At 39.3% G+C, this 19793-nt stretch overlaps 1 protein-coding gene across 2 annotated transcripts; it reads right to left on the minus strand.

Moving 5' to 3' along the window:
• Positions 1-9643: 9643 nt before the first annotated feature.
• On the minus strand, positions 9644-16323 carry LOC110988895 (limbic system-associated membrane protein-like). Of its 2 annotated transcripts, none has more exons than XM_022252839.2 (7): positions 16107-16323; positions 15148-15456; positions 14364-14639; positions 13794-13935; positions 12300-12472; positions 11108-11128; positions 9644-10771 (listed from the first exon to the last, which is right to left on the minus strand). In XM_022252839.2, the coding sequence occupies exons 1-7, from the start codon at positions 16162-16164 to the stop codon at positions 10677-10679; spliced, it is 1074 nt and encodes a 357-aa protein (XP_022108531.2). In that variant the 5' UTR covers positions 16165-16323; the 3' UTR covers positions 9644-10676. The 2 variants fall into 2 exon arrangements, with proteins under 2 accessions (XP_022108531.2, XP_022108530.2); XM_022252838.2 differs by having other exon boundaries at positions 15148-15459; positions 16107-16321.
• Between the last annotated feature and the right edge of the window lie 3470 nt (positions 16324-19793).

Below are 19793 nucleotides of genomic sequence, written 5' to 3' on the forward strand. Positions count from 1 at the left end.
CGAGAAGTACTTCCTGTGTCTTTGTTCAGATGTTCTGTCTTTCCTTCTTTCCTTTTTTTTTTGGTAGGTTTAGATCCAACATGTTGATAAACTTCAAATCCCCTTTTTGTAGGACTGTGTCAAATTTTCAACCATTTGAATAGGATTTACCCTAACTTTCAGGTACATTGTACCTTAAGCCAAGTACAACCTGTCCCCTTTTCCAATTATTTCATACTTAGGTATAAATATGGTATCTCAACATTAATTCTGTATGTCAGAAAGTCTTGTAGTCTGGTGGGTAGGACTCTGACATTCACATTTCACTTTGGGATTCAGATCTCAACGGGGCCATTCATTTTCAAGGGTTTTTAAAAGATACTGGCAAGAAATAAATTCCTGTACCAGCTACATTCCTGGTCAAGTCTTGTTTGGTCCTTCCCCCTCAATGTTGGGGGGGGGGAGGAGCTGGTCCCCACCCCGGATACGCCACAGCCTCGCAGTAAACTTGGCTCGGGAACTGATGCTATAATTGCAATTACATTGTATGTTACCTGACTGTCTACGCCGTGACCTCATCTTGAACACGTCATGCAGAATTATTCTTGTCACCTATCACAGAATTTTAGATCACTGTAACAGAACAACGAATAGGCTGGCGTTGAAAATATCTGCCGCAGACTTGGCCATCATTGAGTCATGATTCGTTATGACGTGACATGTCTTGTGGATTATTCCAGAAATTAGGAGTCCAATTTTTTCGTGTCGCTGTCACATGTGACATGATTTTGTAAGTTCAGAACACGTTTTCTAATTTCCAAGGTGATAAATTAATGCAAAGTACCTGCCAAACAAATAGTAATAGTTTAAAATCAATTCCGATGATATTTCCATGTCAAATAACAAAGGTCCGATGTAACAGGTAAACAAACATATCAACATTTTGGACCTCTAATTTACGGAATTATCCTTACACATATATATGTAGCAGTAAGTTTACACTGTGGAGCCTTGGCCTTGAGGGTAATAAGCCTTTCTCCTTAGCCCTGAGGCTAACAGGTCAAAGTCTCGGCCTTTAGAATCATAACCTATGCTTCGAGACTGGTTTGTACTCGGACTGATTAAATTTCCATAAGGTTAATGGCTTTGTTAGAGACGGTAGAAGCAATTACTATGAAATGGCCGAATGTGTTAAGTTGGCGGTTTTCCGATCGTTAGATGGTGGGTTCGAATCCCTGTGGTGGCTTTTTATTTTCCCAACGCTCGCCGTCATTTAGTAGCTATAAGAGACTCTAATTCACCCCGTCAAATACCAGCAGTACCTTAGCCCACGGGGTAAGCTCTTCTGCTGGGACTGTCCGCGAAGTCCAGGTGAGCACCTTAGTACAGGTTCGAGACGTATGGCCGACTCGGCGGCCAGGGCTTAGGGGCTTGTCTCGTTCCTCCCTTGCACGGTCGCTCGACCCTTTTGGGGTAAAATGGATGGGCAGGGAGGAAGTGTGGTGGGCCGGGAACCCTGAGACCCCAGAAGAGTCCTATATGGAAGCCGGTAACTGCGATTCGTAGTGAATTTCAGGAGTCCGTGCGCCTGAATGCTTGGTCAACACCGCATAACTTTTGGATTTTGCCCTCACTATTTTTATTTTTTTTAATTTTTTTTTTTTGTTCTTTCCCTGGGTGCACAACCCACAAGGCATTTTTCTAGGTTTGAATACAGCGAGTTAAAGGATTGATGATGATTTGTTTTCATGAATTTCCAAAATTTTCGACAACAATAGGACTCTAACCGTGCTCGGGTCCACATGAAAGCAGTGGTGTATCTCTAAATGTTTCATAATTGATGGTTCAACAGTAACAGATCAAGGGGTGGCACGCCGACGGCATCCCCCTCCTTACTGTATTCTTGTCATTTTCTTGAAAAAACGTTTTCATTTGTCCTAGTTACACATTGTTTTCGGGGTTTTTTTTTTCAAATGTAGAAATATGATATTTTCCAAAAAATATGTCCCACTTGTATGTTGGATTAATCTTCTTGAGCCAACCTCTTTCTAAATGCGTTACAACTGCCACTTTGTTTTGTGAAAATGGTTGATCTATCAACAGGTCTGCCAAAACATACATGCACGAAAAAAAGAAACAAACTCAAAACAAACGAACTTTTCCTGGCTGTTAAAATTCCAGCAACAGAAAATGACATCGAGAATCCCATGCATGTGAAATCATTAAAGCTTGTGGTTTTACTCCGTTCTCGCCGCAAAAGCTGCATACACCCCTGTACGACGGCGCTTTGTTCATTCAGTTTTTTCCCCCGCGGTAACCCACTTTACATTTAATTTTGATCTGACTGAAACTTAATGTTGCCATTTTTATAGTTAATCCGTGCCTCTTTTGCTATATGTTTAGTATCGATACTCGACTAAGAATAATGGCACGGCAAAAAGTGATTCATTCCTTAGTCAAGTATGTCCCTTTTCGAACTCAAACAGATTACTGCCAAAATGTATCTGCCATTTCTCAAAAGTTTCTAAAAATACTAGCACTGATGACCATTCCATATTTCCCTCGTTTGTCTGCATGAAAACGGCAGGATACCAAAAATAACACCGTATGTTTTTTTGGGGGGGGGGTTGACTGGCCGTAAAACCTCTCAAGAACATCTCTGAAACAGAGCAAAAAAATCGTCACGGTTTCACTTACCAAACCTAAGATTAGTAATTCAGATTCCGACACATAAACAGTAATAGTTAGAGGTGTTCATAATTATGAACGAAAGCCCTAGAATTCGCAGGTGTCCATAAACATGGATTCAACTACCTATTGAAGGTATTTTCAAGGTGAACTTTTTAATTGTATTAAATTCATTATTTTGTCCTCAGTAAACTGCCCCAAATATTAATAATACTGCAGATACAGGGCGCCCTCGGACGATTGATTTTGCTCATAAGAGGATAAGCCTTCAATGTGGTTGAGGAGTGAATCGCAGCAAAAACACAGGCAGGTGGTTTTCAACTATACAGCCAGATGGGTGCAGTGAACTAGTGTAAAATCAACCAAGTTGGGAGCCCCATGGCAGGCAACTGAAGTCCCTGAGGCCTCTCAAACAAAAAACAATGTGTTGTTTGGTCCTTCAGATTTCATTTGATTTTCAATTTTTAGTAGGTTAACCAATGAATTTTTTAATTATCCGCCCAAAACAAACGCAACCCCCCCAAAAAAAGTGAATGTTGCCAAGCCTTCCCAGCGGCCATTTTTTAAATGACATCCCTCACCTTTTGGGGCTCTTCTGACTAATTTTCAATCTCATTTTTGTCTGCTTTGCCCCCAGATGGGTGCCCCTGAATCTACAGAGATAATCCTGGGCCATACTGACACAATCCCGCCATTTCTTGGCCCAAAGAGACCCCTCTTTTCGAAACAATCTCTGGGGGGTACTTTTTGTGTGCCTCGTCCTGGCGGAGAATTTTCCTTGAATTGGGACAGTGCACCCAGATAGACTTCCCCCTCCGCCATCTCGGTCGATGTGCCTCATGGGTCAAGGTCTATGATGCAGCCTGGGCAAGGTGTGGCTATTGAAACGTGTCCCAACAATAACTGGGCCAGGATTGTCAGTGGTCGCACGTGCCCGCTTGTGTATGCCGGGAGGACCTTCGGAATCATCGATAGGACAGGAGAATTGAAGGACTGTCGAAACTTTGTAAACTAACAGTGGTAACAAGCTGAAGTATTAGGTACACTGAGCTGATAATGCATAAACGTATTTTCTTGTAAATCATATGCGCTGTGCTAAGACAAGAAACAAATTCGCCGAACCGTGGCCGAACAGAGTGCGTCGAACGTCCTCAATTAGTAGTACAACACTCGTGCGCGAGCGATATTTTTCCAGAACGATGCCCTTCCAGCCCAAAAGTAGTTGTAATACACACGCAATACAAAAAAGGATTTTTCTCTTCCCTTTTCTAGTACCTGTTCAATTTGCCCGAAATCCACGTGTTTATATTTAACTATCGTCTGCCATTTTATGTTTTCCACAAACTGGCAGTAAAATAAACCCCAACCGAACAGCATCCGACTCGGACATTACTGACCATCATCTCGTTAAAACACCCCGGCTCCCCCAACGTTGGGTCTCGGTGCGCGGCCTGCATCCAAGTTGGAGATGACAGCATTGACCAGGGGATTGGAGGACCTGGGGAGGATATGTCTATTGACACGTGTCCCAACAATTTTTGGCCATATTTGTGGCTTTTGATCTGCTTGGAGAAGGGCGATCACATATCCTCGGTGGTTCTCCTGGCTAATCTGTCAAGTTAAATCTGCTGAGCTACTCGCAATTTGGGCCCCCTCAAATACATGTGAATGGTTCACATGTACAAATGACTTATATTGAAGAGAAGGATAAAATGACCAGTCTAGGGAGTTGTTGAGGGCAAATTACAGACCAATGTCTTGTGTAAGACACTAAAACACTCCACAATTATTTTACACTAAACCGGTTTTTACACAACAGTCACTTGTTTTATTGTTAATCTTGAACTAATTTTCACTTTTTGAAATTAAGTATTCTGTTAAAGTAATCATTACATAAAACAGATTATGTTTAAGTGCATTATGTACATGTCCACAATGTAGGCTTAAAACATGTCAGGGCTTTCAAAATACAGAACTTCGAAAATAAACCCTTGATTGAAACTGAAATATTCAAAACTGTGCTGCCTAAATGATAAAAGTGTAAAAGGACCTCAATATGAAAATGTAAAATACTACGACAATGGAATCAAATTGAAGTTCAATGTTGAATTTTATAGGTACATGTACTAGATTACAGGTGGCTTTTTGAGCAAGTGCGAGCAAGCACCACAATTTTTTTTTCTTAAAAAAAAAACCAAAAAAACAGAAACCAACAAATCTTTTTGCATTCCCCCGAAATTCTCTTCAACAAAAACGAAAATTTCTCTGAAATGAAAAATGCATGTACTTTTCAAAATTAAATTCAAGAAAATTTGGTTCACTTGATTTATTTTCAAGCAATTAAAAATGCTCAACTTACATATAATAGGCACTAATGCATGTAGAACACTTAGCCATCCAATCTTCTTGATTAAAAAATAAAAGTGGAATTGAAGGCCATTTTGAACATTTTGGTTATGATAACTGCACTTATTTCAGTTTTACTACACTCTGTAAAAATACACATGCCATGACATTCAATGGCACTTTACATTGGGTCCTGTTATTTCTTCGTAACTTTAATTTTTAACCGAACCCAATTTAATATTTCATCAGGCTGAATACAGGTACAAGCACATAAACAGCTTGCATTGGCTTTGGAATCCTTTTTAACTAATAAGCTGCAATTTAGAAATTCAAACTGACCCTTCTTTGGCTGTCATTTAAATTGGTTAATAGATTCTGATTGGTCAAAAGTCTTTATGCGTGCAGCTCACCAAGCACGCCAAGGAGATTCTTTTGGACAACTACAAAATAAAATGGATGGGGGTATTCTGGAAAAAAGAAAATAAAATTCCACAAAAAAATCATTGGAAATCCGTCATATATTGACTTCTTTTGAATCTCTGACAAAAAGGTACTTGTGACTAGGAATAAATATGTGCTTGGCCAGTCTCACATGTAAACTTTTAAGACTGGCTCAGAAGACTGAACGCTGATAATGCCCTCACCTGCAGCTGAAGCATTAGTTGCGTCCATTCTCTGGAGCTGGTCTTAAACGTACGTGAAGCACATATATTCCCTCAGTTAAACACATAAATTATCAGTTAATTTGTAATAGGATGAATTTTGTGCCCCCCATTTTTTTGAAATTCTAACTCCCCCAGAGTTAGGTCATGCAGTTTCTTAGAAATGTGTGGGTTGCTTGGCAGCGCGTGTGGGCAGGTTGGTAGCAGAACTTGCAACCAACCACAAGAGTCCTTGAGGAGGAGCAGATAAATTCAGTGGCCAGTGACCCTTCACTCCACTTGGCTACTGGACTCCACAGAGACTGTTCTGTTGTCTCTGTGATCTCTCCTTGCATTGAACCTGCCACAATTACATATTCGTCCCTGTCCTGCTCTAGGTGAGTTTGATGATACTTTTGTCTTACTTTTATGCCTAGATTGAAGTGTCTATTCTTCAACGTTTAGACCAAGTCGTCATAGGTCAATATCATATTGCGTTTCTGAATTGCAGTCATTGTAATTTTGGCTGAGAATGCTTTGAAAGATTAAAAGAATGTGCACGTCTTAATTTAAGCCAAAGTCTATTTTAGAAGTTCTATCCATGTTGATATCTGTTTAAGGTTCTGTTGTTTCCAGGTACAAACACCATTTCTTTTGCGATATCTTGCACAATCCGTCCAAACATTCTGACTTCCTAGTCCCAGAATACTGAATGAATTTAACTTGCTGTAGGAGTTTCCATTGATTTGGAAGTTTACCATTTCCATGTAAAAGATCTCTGGCGACTTGTCTAAATTAAGTAAAACTTAATTTAGGAAGACGTGATTCCTAGGATTACTTGTATAATATTATTTTACTTAGGTTTTTATGATATATTTCTTCTAGCAGACATTGAATAATCACATTCCCTTGACTAAAGTGAAGAGAGGGATATTTCCCTCTTGTACAAGTTAAGTCTTTGAATTTGCAACATTCTTCTGTGATTTTATTACTTGATAAGTTTCAATCATTTGACTTGATTCACCTTTATCTAGTTTTTACCATAGTTCCATATATTCAGTAGTTAGTTTTTCTTTATTCTATTTCAGTTCTTATATCCGTGTGTTTAATCTTTTGATGTGTATTCCTTTTGCTTTAAATCGATTTGATTGCCCAGAACTTTGACATTTTAATGTTTAATCTTAATTAACTTTTAACTCCTGGTTATGATTCACTCATATTTCCCGGACTTAGACTTCCAAAGTTTGACCGCAACATTTGTAACCTTGTAATTCCTAAGACACCGGTCTTGGTATAGTGTCCTTGTAGCACCTTAGTCATTTCTGTGTAGACCAACCCACACACACAAATGAGGTACCCAGGTGGACGAAGGCATTGACCGACACTGGTAACCATGACAACCTGACACACAGTGTAGTGTTTTAAAGGGACTTTCACTTTTGATAGTCCATACAACTGTTTTACTTACTATAGTTAGTATTTCACTCCACTTGGCTACTGGACCCCACAGAGACTGTTCTGTTGTCTCTGTGATCTCTCCTTGCATTGAACCTGCCACAATTACATATTCGTCCCTGTCCTGCTCTAGGCAAAGACACCACTAGTACTGAGGCACCAAGGTAACCTCAGTGAGCCTATTGAGCTGTATGTACTGCTGGACAGGGAGTGACTTGAAGCGGAGTCGCATGCATTGTGTTCCCCACACCTGATTTACTCAAGCCGGGGAAGGAGAGACTGTGCAATCGAGTCCTACACACCATCTGCACATAGCCAACAATCCCAGCTTAGTGCCAAGTGAAGCTAGGGCCAGTCATCCCCAACTTCAACGGAACTTCAAGCTACGCCCTTCATTTAGTTTTATTGTTAATTAATTTCTTGTGTAAACAGAATCCCTGGGTTTTTCTTGTTGTTTTTTAATATATGTATCCTTTAGATTTAGGATATCTGTATTTTTGTACAGCGTGTTAAAACCTTTTCGCTAACTTAGCCGGAAACGCACTTATCTCCACTGGTTGGCTGACAATAAAATGGCGTAAACTAGTAAACAAATAAATAATGTAAGCAGGTGTCATAATTTTCATATTATGCCCGCCACAAATTTAAAGCAGATTAGTTTTGTTTGCCCATATATTTCTGCAATTAGTTTTAAAATGGCAGATATGCATCAACTCAGCATGAACATCTTTTTTAAACCAACACTAACCAACCATTCACCCCATAAATTTCTGTGCCTAATCCTGCCTTACAAATTCTGGCTACAGTTGTAGAGAAAAGATGATGTCAATGAGTGAGCAATTTCTTTAACTTTCTTTGCCTTTTCTTGAAAACTTATATTATGTACAATTCAAAGATGTTACTTTTCCGGTTTTATCTGGATTTCTGGGTTTTTTCAACAGACCCCTGAAATTCTCTTTTTCCCTTTGTCCCTTGTTGGCTCAAAAGAAAAGGCCATATAAGAAAACACAAACAAGAATGCATTAATTTTTCACCTCTGAATTCCTGTTCAATGACGGTCGCGCACGGCATAACTTTAAATAGTTCTTTCCCTGCAGTTGCCTTAAAAAACCCAGGCTGCCTTCATGACATGATCACTGAAATGACCAGGGATCCTGCAGCACCATACTTCACAGTGCAGTGAAACTGTCTGATCCGAGCCACACACTTTTTGAAGGCGTTTATGCTGAGCACATTTATCACAGCCTTGAAATCAGGTGCATCTTTCAGCCAGTGGTTCTGAATCGTAGTGGTTGTATGAATAGGAATATTGTACCGGATGTGCTGGGCTGTCGATCGATGTCTACAACCGTGCTGCAATGTTGCCGTGCACAGTTTGGAATTAAAAATCTTATACTATACATGTGCTGCATGCAACAGATTTCGTCAAAATATGGACGGATGTTGAATTTTATATAGAACGGTCAACTTAAACGCCCTCAAATCAAACGTGAGTGAAGTGAAACTGGACATGATGGTAATGGAAGGGAACCCCTGCCATTATGAGCTCCGCTCACTACACTTGGTCGTGCGTTTCGATGCAATTTGCCAGGATTAAAAAGTTTCACTTCTGAAGCAGACCTGGTGGAATCTCTGCAATATGTACACAAGCATGTTTTTGTTCTTTCATTACGTTTTCATTTTCTTAACATGGATCAAGTGAACTATACATTTATGTACATGTACAGAATTCGGACTTCAGATTTCTTCTTCCTTTTCAGTGAATACATATCCTTTCAAGTTATTAAAAAATTTGTGTAGGGACTACATGTAAACAAAGGTATGGCTAAATAAAAAACCTAGGCAATTAAGTTGAAGGAAAATGGGATGAATACATGTTGTAAGAACATATTCAACTTACAATGTAAACGACACAATTATTTCAGAATGAAGTTTTCTTGCTTGGGGGGAATGTGTAGGGTACACATGCATAGTATTGAAGATTGCTGTCTTATGACTGTATCAATTGGATACTGGATTACATACATGTATGTATTGTAACACTGAGCATACCTGCAAGGTTTAGGTTATTTCACACGGTATTAGTTTCCCTAGTAACATGTTATACGTACAACGCGTCTGGGATAAGTAATGTCTTTGGTAAATCTGAGTTCAATAAAATGTCAGTTAAATCTCAAATTGCTAAATATACACACTAAAACAGCCTCATAATTGATTGCTTCTAATTAGTACTACAAGCAACTGATGGTAAAAGAGGAATACCCCAAGAAGACTTAGTAGAATACTCGTAGCCAGAGGAGCAGGTGTCTGGGTGAGTGTACATATGCCATTTTTACGAAAAGGCATTTCTATTCAAACTTCCAAATTCACATTCCAAATAAACTAATACAGGAAGTATGATACCTGAGATGTGAATACAAAGAGCAATTCCAGAAACACTCCAATCCAAACAAAGGTTCATTCATGACCCAACAATTATTTCCACTGTCATTTCAAAAGTAAAATAGTTTATTTTTTTTTATTTGTTTTTTGAAACTCTTTAAAGGTATCAAAAGCCCAAGAGGAAAATGTTACAAGCTTTGGTCACGCACTTGAAGTTCTTTGTACATTGTAGCTGATGGTCAATTCTCAATCTCTGGAATTTTACAATATTTAATGCAACTAATTGAAATGGAGAAATGTTACAGATCCCACTGATACAAGTACCAAGGCTGGTGCATACTTAGCCCAAAAGTGAATGGGAATGCAAATTTGTAACTTGATGATGGACTGAGCACGCAGTCCAAAATGTTGAGTATACTCCTGGTTCTCTTCAAAGCCACACATACTCATAAGAGATATTTTCCTTCGCATGGTGCTACCGCAAGCCTTTCCACCTGTTGCTGTCTTTCACCATGAAGAGCCTGAAATTCCATCTGACTGTAAAATATTCACGTTATGAATGCGTAAAAGTTGAACACATTTCAACTCAAGTTAAATTTATTTGCAAGTTTTTCATGATGTCCACTTTGCTTCCCATTCACATTTATCTGCAGTATGAACCGCACATTAGGTTACACAAAATTGAACAGTAACACCTACATACTGTACAACACAGGAAGACATCATGTAGACAGCGAAAGTCCTCCCAACATTCTGACATTACACGTGAATGATGTCTACCCGATGTTTTGTCACATGACGTCATGGGGGGAGAGGGGGCAGGAACCATGCTTGTGGCTATCGTTCATTCTCATGTGACTGGTGAGTTGTGGAAACCTGTGTAAGTCTCTCTCCCACAGATCAACACTTTTACAAATGCTAGGAATTATGATTGGAATCGGATTTCACACCAAAGCACCCAAAATGAAAAAGAGCCCAGTACCCTATAACAACCAGGTAAAAATACCCTTTCTAATGTAACCAGCTCTGTTATACAGCATATATCATCCATCTTATTCTCTAAAACGTCAAATGATTTCGTACTGTGTAAATGCATGATGCGTATACAAATATTGCTTACCTCTTTAAAGTACCTTTATTCATTCTTATCACACACCCTGTTACCTTGGCAACCCTGTTTCTTCTTTACTTCATCAGAATTTTTGCCACGGCAACAGTGGCCATACTGGTTGCCATGGCAAACTTGATAGTTGAGGCCATGCTCCTTGATGCACCAGTGTCTGTGGCAAAAGACAGAGGATGTCTCATTTCAGAAATCAATCAAGCGACTCAAGCGCTTGTCATATTATTACTCAACAGAGGATGCCTCATTTCAGAGATCAATCAAGCAACTCAAGTGCCTTTAACAAAAGGACGGTTCCAATCATCAGATAACACATGTCTACATGTACATGTATATTCATTCCACAACTTAAAGAAACAAGCTTTGTATAATGGTATACAGTTTTCTTATCAGTGTCTTCTTTCATTGCTTAGCTGTTGGTGGAACAACAGAACAGTAAAACTGTCTCAACAATGAGTGTACAAGTAAATTAGTAAATTGATAAAATACATACCTGGGTCAATCTGCTTGCCCTCTGGTTGCCATGGAAACAGACGATGAAAGGAAAAAGAAACAACACAAAATAGTCATGAATGGAAATGTTTTATGCTAAAAAATGGTACGCAGAATTACAATACAGTTATGTCTGTGTCTACAAAAAAGGGCATGGCATACATGTACAAATTCACAAGAGAAAAGGATTTCGCTATGGATTCCAGCACACTTTCATCTGTACATCTCAAAAGAGAACTATGTTAGATTCCAGAAACAAGTCTAGTTCGAAATCAGACATACGTTGAACCAAGTCCAGACTTGTTGATTGTTTTTGTATTCTGGTTTCAAGTAAATTTAATGCCTACAATTTAAGATTGAACAATTGTTGACTGCTGACATGATTTTTTAACACCCGAGGGACGAATAGCGCCCTAAGAGTGTTCACAACGTCATATCCCACATCACTGCGATCAAAAATTGTTTTGTCATACCTCTGTCTTAATTTTATTGAGGCTGAGGAATTTATCCAAAGAAATGAGCTTAAATTTCAGAAGTTCAGAAAACAACAGGCCTACTGTCATACAGTATAATTAACATGACAGATGTAAACGATATTGTCTGAGAATTCACTGTTCCCTCGCCTTCTTTAATTGCATAAACTTTAATGTAAAAGAAGTGCGGGTACCAGTGAGTACAAGTTCACATGTCATGTAGTCTGGTTAGCGGTCCCTGCATTACCTGATATGCTGCGGGGACGGGAACGAGTCTATTATAAATTTGAGTGCGACCATTGATCAAATTCCCTGGTAACCTACATGTATGCACAAAAAGTATCGTGGGTGCCATGCAAATCTGACTAAATGAGCAACAACGGTGTCTCTTGAACTTCCCGAAGCTCTTCTGTCTCGTGTGCGTGCACGTGCTATCGTCAGAAAGAGATGTGACACACGGTGAGGATGATACATGTATGTGGATATATCTCCCTGTCATGTGATCATTCTGGGCCAATGAACAGACAGTATCCAAGACAGAGGTATGACATTTTGGTTGTACACTTATCCAATTTTGGAATAATGCCTAAGTTTAGCTCAGCTCTGAAGGGGAGTCAAGCAGAGTCACGTTAATACAAGAGAATTGGATTCATAAACACGTATATTATTTACAGATAGTCTTGAATCAGCTATAATCATTAGGGGTAAATAAAGTCTTACCTTCAAGTTTCATATTAGCCTCTGCTGATCCCAGTATGTTATTGAAGCGACAGGTGTATGTACCAAGAGATTCAGTGGTGACTGAAGTTACAATCAGCGTAGCAACAGAAGTCTCTCTGTAGGGATCCATCTCCAAATCAAGTTCAACACTCATCTGATATCCATCATTTACACTGATACAGTACAAAGATTAGAACATTGCATGACCAACACTGCAAGCGTCAAATGTACATGTTTGTAAGATTTGAAATACTTGGAATTAAATGCTGAAAGCTTTTAAAGTTTCCTCTTGATGTTAATTTAATAATCTAGAATATACAGACTTGCCTATCAAGATATAATTTCTCAGCTTGTAGCACTGATGACACCGATAGCAAAATGTCAGCGTTAATCACCAACCACACAAAAAGGACAAATGAATAGCAATTCAAAGAGACGGTTTCCCTGGGAAACCAAAGACTTGACAGCAAAGTCTTATACATACCCAAAAAACTTGAACAGCTACATGTACGTACATGTACATGGCCCAATACAATCTAAGCACAAACCAGCTTAAGTAGGGAGTCCACAAAGGTCAAAGTTTATTTGGCTACGGACATTCAAGCTAACCAGTACAATTTTAACAAGTACATGTACAAAGCATTGTTCTAGCCCCGGTGGGCGGCACTGAAAATTTCTGCCCTGCTCTTGGCTTCAAATTGGCTGTTCCGCCCAGCACGGATTTTCTAAAAAATGAACTGAAACATTGATAAAAAGTACCAATTTGATCATATTTCAAGCTTACAAAGTCACAGTTTTGCCCTAGTTTGCAATTTTAAACAAGCAAGTAAAGACGTACGAGTAAGAAATATATTTCTCATTTTCTTTGTATCAAATCAGTTGCTGTTTGCAAAAGCATTATTGTGAACATGCCTTCATGATGAGGTGGGGGAAATCCCTTCTGGGATTTTCCTAAAAACCCAGCTATGGGCTACAAGAGCTCCGATCACTGCACTTGCAATGAGAAGTTTAGTTGCATTTTCTACGTGAATGCCAACGTGAATGCCAGTCTCGCTGGCGTCATTGCTTCATGCGTATCGTCTCTTACGTATGGGTAGTTTGCAAGGACATTCAATACGTGAAACATGGGAAGTTCATGTGCAAAACGTGAGAAACTGCATCTTTTTCGAGAGATTTAAAATTTGGCATTTGAACATTCGCTGATATGAAATGGACATTTTTGGAAAATGCAAGGGTTATGAAACTGGGATTTGTTCACGCTTGGTTTACAATGACCAGTTACACTTTTCATTGACAGATCTGCTGGATGCGATTGATTATTTGTCCTTTTATTTGGGCGTTCACTGGAAGACGTACATTTTGTGCAGGACACACATCTAAACGTTCAAACAAGCATTTGACAACTGCCCACCCGTGCACAATAAAAAACTGTCACGTTCACATTTACGTAATACGCGCATCTCACCCTCCTTAATAACTGCACATTGTACTCACTCCACAAGACGGTCATTTTTGAACCACTTGACATTGTCGATGCTTCTCACAGCTGGGAATGATTCACAAATGCAACGCAGGTGGGCAGAGTTTCCAATTGGGGCAGCAACTAGTCCACTCTTAGCCTTGACCACGGGGAAATCTACAGGTACGTACAGGTACAAAGTAAAATTAACAGGTGCATTGGAGTAGAGTAAGTGTGAACATGTATGTGAACTTATGCCTGATGATTAATATTGGAAATGCTAAAGGGTGGTTGGGTCTGAAAAAAGGCCACAGCAACATCTACAAGAAGCACAACAAATTTCTTACATGTAAGTACGTGCCTTGGAGTTAAATGTACATACATGTACCTTTTTCTCTTTTCCATTGCTCTATTGTAATTCTGTGTACATGTACTGTAATTTTAATTGATGTTTAATCCATTAGATCCCTAAATGAATCTTGTCTTGTATTGCAAAACCTGCGCAAAAATCCATTGGTGGCTATCAATGTGCAGTCCAATTTCATGGCGCCATTAAACACCAAACATTAATAATCATGTACACCTACAGGTGCATGTACACTCACATTCCATTTGCAAGAAGACAGGTGCAGTGACAGCTCCTTGTCCAATGCCGTTAGTTACAAAACATTGATACAGCCCCCTCCAATCATTAGTGATGTCATTAAGAACCAATGGATTTCCTGTCACATACTCTACACCAGACGGCAAGTAACCAGCAGGTCTCTGACGAGTCCAAGTCACTGATGGTTCTGGACTACCTGTGGCATTACACCACAGTGTAACGGTGGAACCTGGCATTGGAGACATGTCAGGAGTCACTGACATGATGACAGGTGGCGCTGAAATGAAGCAAAGTACATCAGACCAGGATTTACAAATCTGAGCCAGTGTTTGCATAAACTATATCGACCTCTGTGATGAAAAACATGGCTTCAAAATAAGAACAACAGACATGCACTGTCAAATTAATGTCATGCAAAAAACACAGGTACATGTACTGTACAGTATAAATTGAATGTATCGCTTGCACAAATACCGCATGAATGCAGGTGTACATGGATCCCTGTACATGTATATCAACTGAAGAGTTGTCAAAATGGTATCGCACTGCAAAGTAATTACGTGTAAATGCCTCAAAGTATTAATTGAAAGACTTTTTTGTAATAAATTCAACTCCTGTAGAATTATCACCAAGACCCTCCAGGAATCTTTACAAATCAGCAGCAGTCTAAGAAGAATCACATCAACAGGCACTCTCTTCCTTGATCTTTTAAAGTCTTCAAAACAACTTGATGGATTTTTATACATCTGGCAGAATTTGGATTAATTGATAATTGATAAACTTACCAAGTACCACAAGTGCCATTTCCTGGAACACATCATTTGGTAGTTGCACCCGACACTGCCATGTTCCCTGGTCCTCAATCTGTGCTTGTTGAATCGTCAGCTTCCAGTGACCAGCTACGCTGGTATCCAGCTGGTAGTTGGGATTATCAACAGCTAACCTCGTGTTGACCGCTACTGCCTTCCCATCATGATACCAGAAGAGGAGTACGTCATTTGGGTTGCCGATGTTTTGTAACACACAGTCTAGTACAACAGTGTCTCCCTTGTTGACACGTTGGTCATTCAGAGGTTGGATTGTAACATCTGCCACTACTAGGATAAAAAGTTGACATAAATTTTCCCCACCAGAATCGGTCAGAAACACCAAAATCTTTGAAAACAACTAGGCTACATGTAGACTTATCCAGTTTTGTTCAGAATTATACATGTACATGCTTGGTACAATCTGTCATTTCCAGATGTACATAATCATGTATTCAGGTATTTCAGTAAAACCAGTAAATACATGTGTTTTTGGCTGAAAGTAGGTGTACCCGTAAATACTTTGAGTCACCATACTGCATGCAATGCTAAAAACATCTGCATGTTGGTAACACAGGACACCGGAACTACATGCAGGCCTGGGCCTATCAACCCTGTAAAATTAGTTGAAGTTGTATGAAAATCTTTTGAGGTTGTCACAACTGGATGGTTATTTTCGAAGATTTTGCTTTTCCAAACTCATTTTGGCATGTTTGGTAAGGGTATTAAAGTAGAAACGTTCCTACCAAACCTACGTGCGATTCTACAAGCAGGCCTCCAGATATGAGCTGGGTTTTCCAAAACGGACACACCCTTCTTCAAACTGAAAACAAAACCGATGGGTACAATTTCCAAAAAAGGTACTGCCGAGGAAGTCATTTGTTTCGCCTTAACAAACTGTTCTTATACTGCCAATGTCAAGCCTGGTAGCAACTTACCACTTAGTGACAATGTGCTTAGGTAAAACAGAACCTGAATCTCCTTCCAATCCATCATTCCAACGGTTTGTAAACAATTTTAAAAATGCCGAAGAATTCACCACTAGGCCTATGGCACTAACCCACATGAACATGTAGGCAATGTTGATTTACCTAGGAAAGGCATTGTACACAAACAAGACACTAACTTGTAATGTGAGGCATCGACGCCGAGTTAGGATGACTGGTAATGTTTTTCAAACGGCGGCTTGAAAGCACTCGTTTCTGCAATAAATTTCATTGCTTGGAAAAAAATCTTCAGCCAGAACATGATTCCATATATACCAAGAAAAAGAAAGCAGATTCTTGTAAAACTGAAAACCTAAAAGTTGGAGTTTTTTCGTGATCATCACACATTGAATGTTCAAAATATTATAAGTACGCTGGAGTCATTGCATAGACGAACCCAAATTTACAAAGTGGCATTAAACTTCATTCAAGTCCTCCAACCGAAAAGTTACTGAGATCCCACCAGTAAACGTTGAGGGCGCTAATCTCGACATACGGCTCGGTACTGCCTGCGTAATAATTACCGTCATCAGCCCACCCTTGCTCGCAAGATCTACACGTTTGCTGTGTCTATGGGGAAGGAATACATGTGTAGGGGCCTGAAATAGGTACACATTGTTTATCTCAAGAACATGCCCCCCCGCACTTTGATTTTTCTAACTTTTAATAACAAGGCCCACTGGGGAGTGAATTCATTGCGTATTTGCTGCTGCGAACTCTTTCAGGCGTGTGGTAGATACAGCCTGAATTAGGCCCTTTGGCCATGCTAATTTGAGTGGAGTGTAACAGGTCGAAACGCGAATCCAGTACAGAGCATGCTGTAGCCTAATTGACCAACTGATAGATTTGGACTGGAACCTAATGTGGTCATGTTTCTGGTTATAGTATGGACAGTTATAGTTTCGTGTAAAGAATCGATACTGAAGAATCGATACTGAATGCTCGATACTGGGACCACGGTTTGTGTGGTATCGATTTTTGGTAATCTCTAGGATTAGATTTATTAGTAGTAAGTAACAGATAATGTATTTAAGTTTAGACTCTGACTCCATGCTTTGTTGAAGTAACATCGACCCCAACACATGTCCTACAAGTGCCTGCCTGTTTCTTTCTTTTACAGTTTGGAGTCATAATTTTAATGTGCACCCTCACGGTGACTTGTACCGGTCACCTGGAGTGTAACACAAGTACATGTAATTGATAAGTTGATATCAACATCTACATCAACGCAACTGAAACGCAACTTAAAGAAAATTCTGCATCAAATTCATACAGTGATATAATAAGAACTATGCGTAATGCTGGCAATTTCAAGAATGGGAACAGAAAGTTCCATCAGTGGTGAACTGAAATGTTGGCAAACGCATCGTAGTTATTCCTCGATTTAATTTAGGGCAGGGAATTAAACGGCAATACTTTGCAGCCAATCAGAGCGCAAGAGGGGATAGATCCAAGGGCTCCTTGTTTCTCGGGGAGGTCCAGAATTTGTTCGCACAAAAGGTACAGTCAACTCTTGACTATAAAGAACACTGTTACAGCAAATTACTGCTGTAAAGAGCAAACTCGCAGAATCTCAAATTTGGAATTGGTAGTTTTCATTGTTCTCTTGTTTTAGAACAGAGTCCTTAAAATAATTCGTATAACGAGAACTGACTGTAGTTGTTGCCGAAGGTGAAGCCATCACCCCCCCCCATATCGTACACGCAGAATGAGTTTAACATGCTTTATAGGGGGTCTTCTCACTTTTGGACGTAGAGTCGTAGACCCCTGACAAAATAAAGGCACCCTGGATCCCAATATCCTTAAATTTGAAGTTCATTGAACTTTGCCTTTTCCCGAAAACACATTTTCCCTTCCCCGGCCTACGCAAGTGTTGGCCTTAAATTAATTAATTGATTGATTGATTTCGTTCGTTCGTTCATTCGTTCACCTACCTTATTATATACAGTAAATGTATGACAAGAAGGAACATGGTTGTGGATGGATCCTATAGAAGCAGTGCTTGTCGAGTAGGGATCCCATTAGGAACAATACACAATATTACGAACAATACCATAATTATGATACAATTAAACAATTAAGAAGACAGTAGGACACGTTAACACCGTCTTGTAACCCTGTAAGGCCCAAAAATTTAAATGGTGTTAAATAGAATTTGAATACCCACTTAGTAGTTTAGCTTTATATTTACGCTTGAGTGTTTGTAGGTTCCCTTGATTCTTTATTGCTTGACTGTATTTGTGTAGTGGTACAAGCAAAAGAATGATGAAGTTTCATGTGCTATCTGGTGAAATGATGGTGCACTTCTTCATTTTTTATAAATATAGAACAGATAGATTTAGGTAATTTTTTTAGTGTTTAACTGGTGCATGAGGATCCCAAGCTGAAGGAGACACATATATCATTTACTAACTTTGAGAGACAGAAAATATACCGTGTTCAAATAGAAAGTCCATTATACGGTTGTGAATTATTCGTTCAAGAATGTTTGAAAAAGTGACACGAGCAACTTTCGTATCATTTGGTACATTTGTCATATGAATAGTATGACATAGTATAGTAATAGTATAGTATAGAACGATTTAAAATTTGATAAGGATTCTCTGGGTCAGTGATAAGAGGCAGTTCAAGAGAGTTAAGATAGGGAATAACTAGATTTTCTACGTTAGTAAATTGGTGAATATGTGAGTCCGAGACTAAATTTGCAGCCGCAAATTCCTCAGAATCCAAGGAATTAAAAGGGAAAATATTATTAAGGCAGACAGGGCAAAACCAATTATCATTACTAAGTTAAAATAGTCAATAATATCAAGGTTGGCACATTTTTAAGGTGGGTCCACAGTTTACAGGAATCACAGAAAATTCCAAGTTCGGTTTGTTCTTTCAGGGTTACAACATACACTACATGGAAACAGGCATTAATAACAGAACAATTTATTTACATATACAAATACCAATAACAAAAACCAGATAACATATAACAGGAATGGAATGACCATTAACAGGGATGGCCTAAGTAATCAGTGTGAGGAAAACACCTTACACATGTGCGAGTGCGGTCAATTTAAGAATGCAACAGAACTCTTAGAAATAAAGAACTTATTTAAGTCCTTTCGGGAAAAAAAGTATAAAGAAAATCATCACCCCATAGCCATGACATGATTAATCCAAGCTGAGATTTATGTATTGAGCGATTCACCGGTTTTCATGGGGGTGGGACATATTTCACCCCCTTGATGTACACGTTGCCTTGCTTGAAGATGGCGCGCTTCATGATGTCACTGAGAAATCTTTTGGTCCTGACATCTTTTGACGGGAGATCTCTTATGACAAAGACATGGGACCAGACAGTTTGTAGTTCTGGACGATAGATAAACGTAGCCAAGTTATGTCCGGCTTTGTCGACGGAGGTATCAGGCTTACGACCAGTTCTGTGGGCGTTTTCAATTTCGGCGTCGGGCATTCCGAATTTGTCGGCAAGAATCTTTTTTTCACCTCGTTATAGGGGTAATCAGGATCCTTGGATCTGGTTTTGGGGATACCACCAAATCGGAGATGGTAACGGAGGGAATGCCGTTCCATCTTAAGGGTGGCTTCCTTTAAGTTTGTGACAAAAATGACAAACAGGTATCCAGACAG

This window comes from Acanthaster planci, linkage group LG10 (genome assembly GCF_054643075.1).
Source record: "Acanthaster planci isolate LZ-2023a linkage group LG10, COTS_SCS, whole genome shotgun sequence".
Classification (NCBI taxonomy): domain Eukaryota; kingdom Metazoa; phylum Echinodermata; class Asteroidea; order Valvatida; family Acanthasteridae; genus Acanthaster; species Acanthaster planci.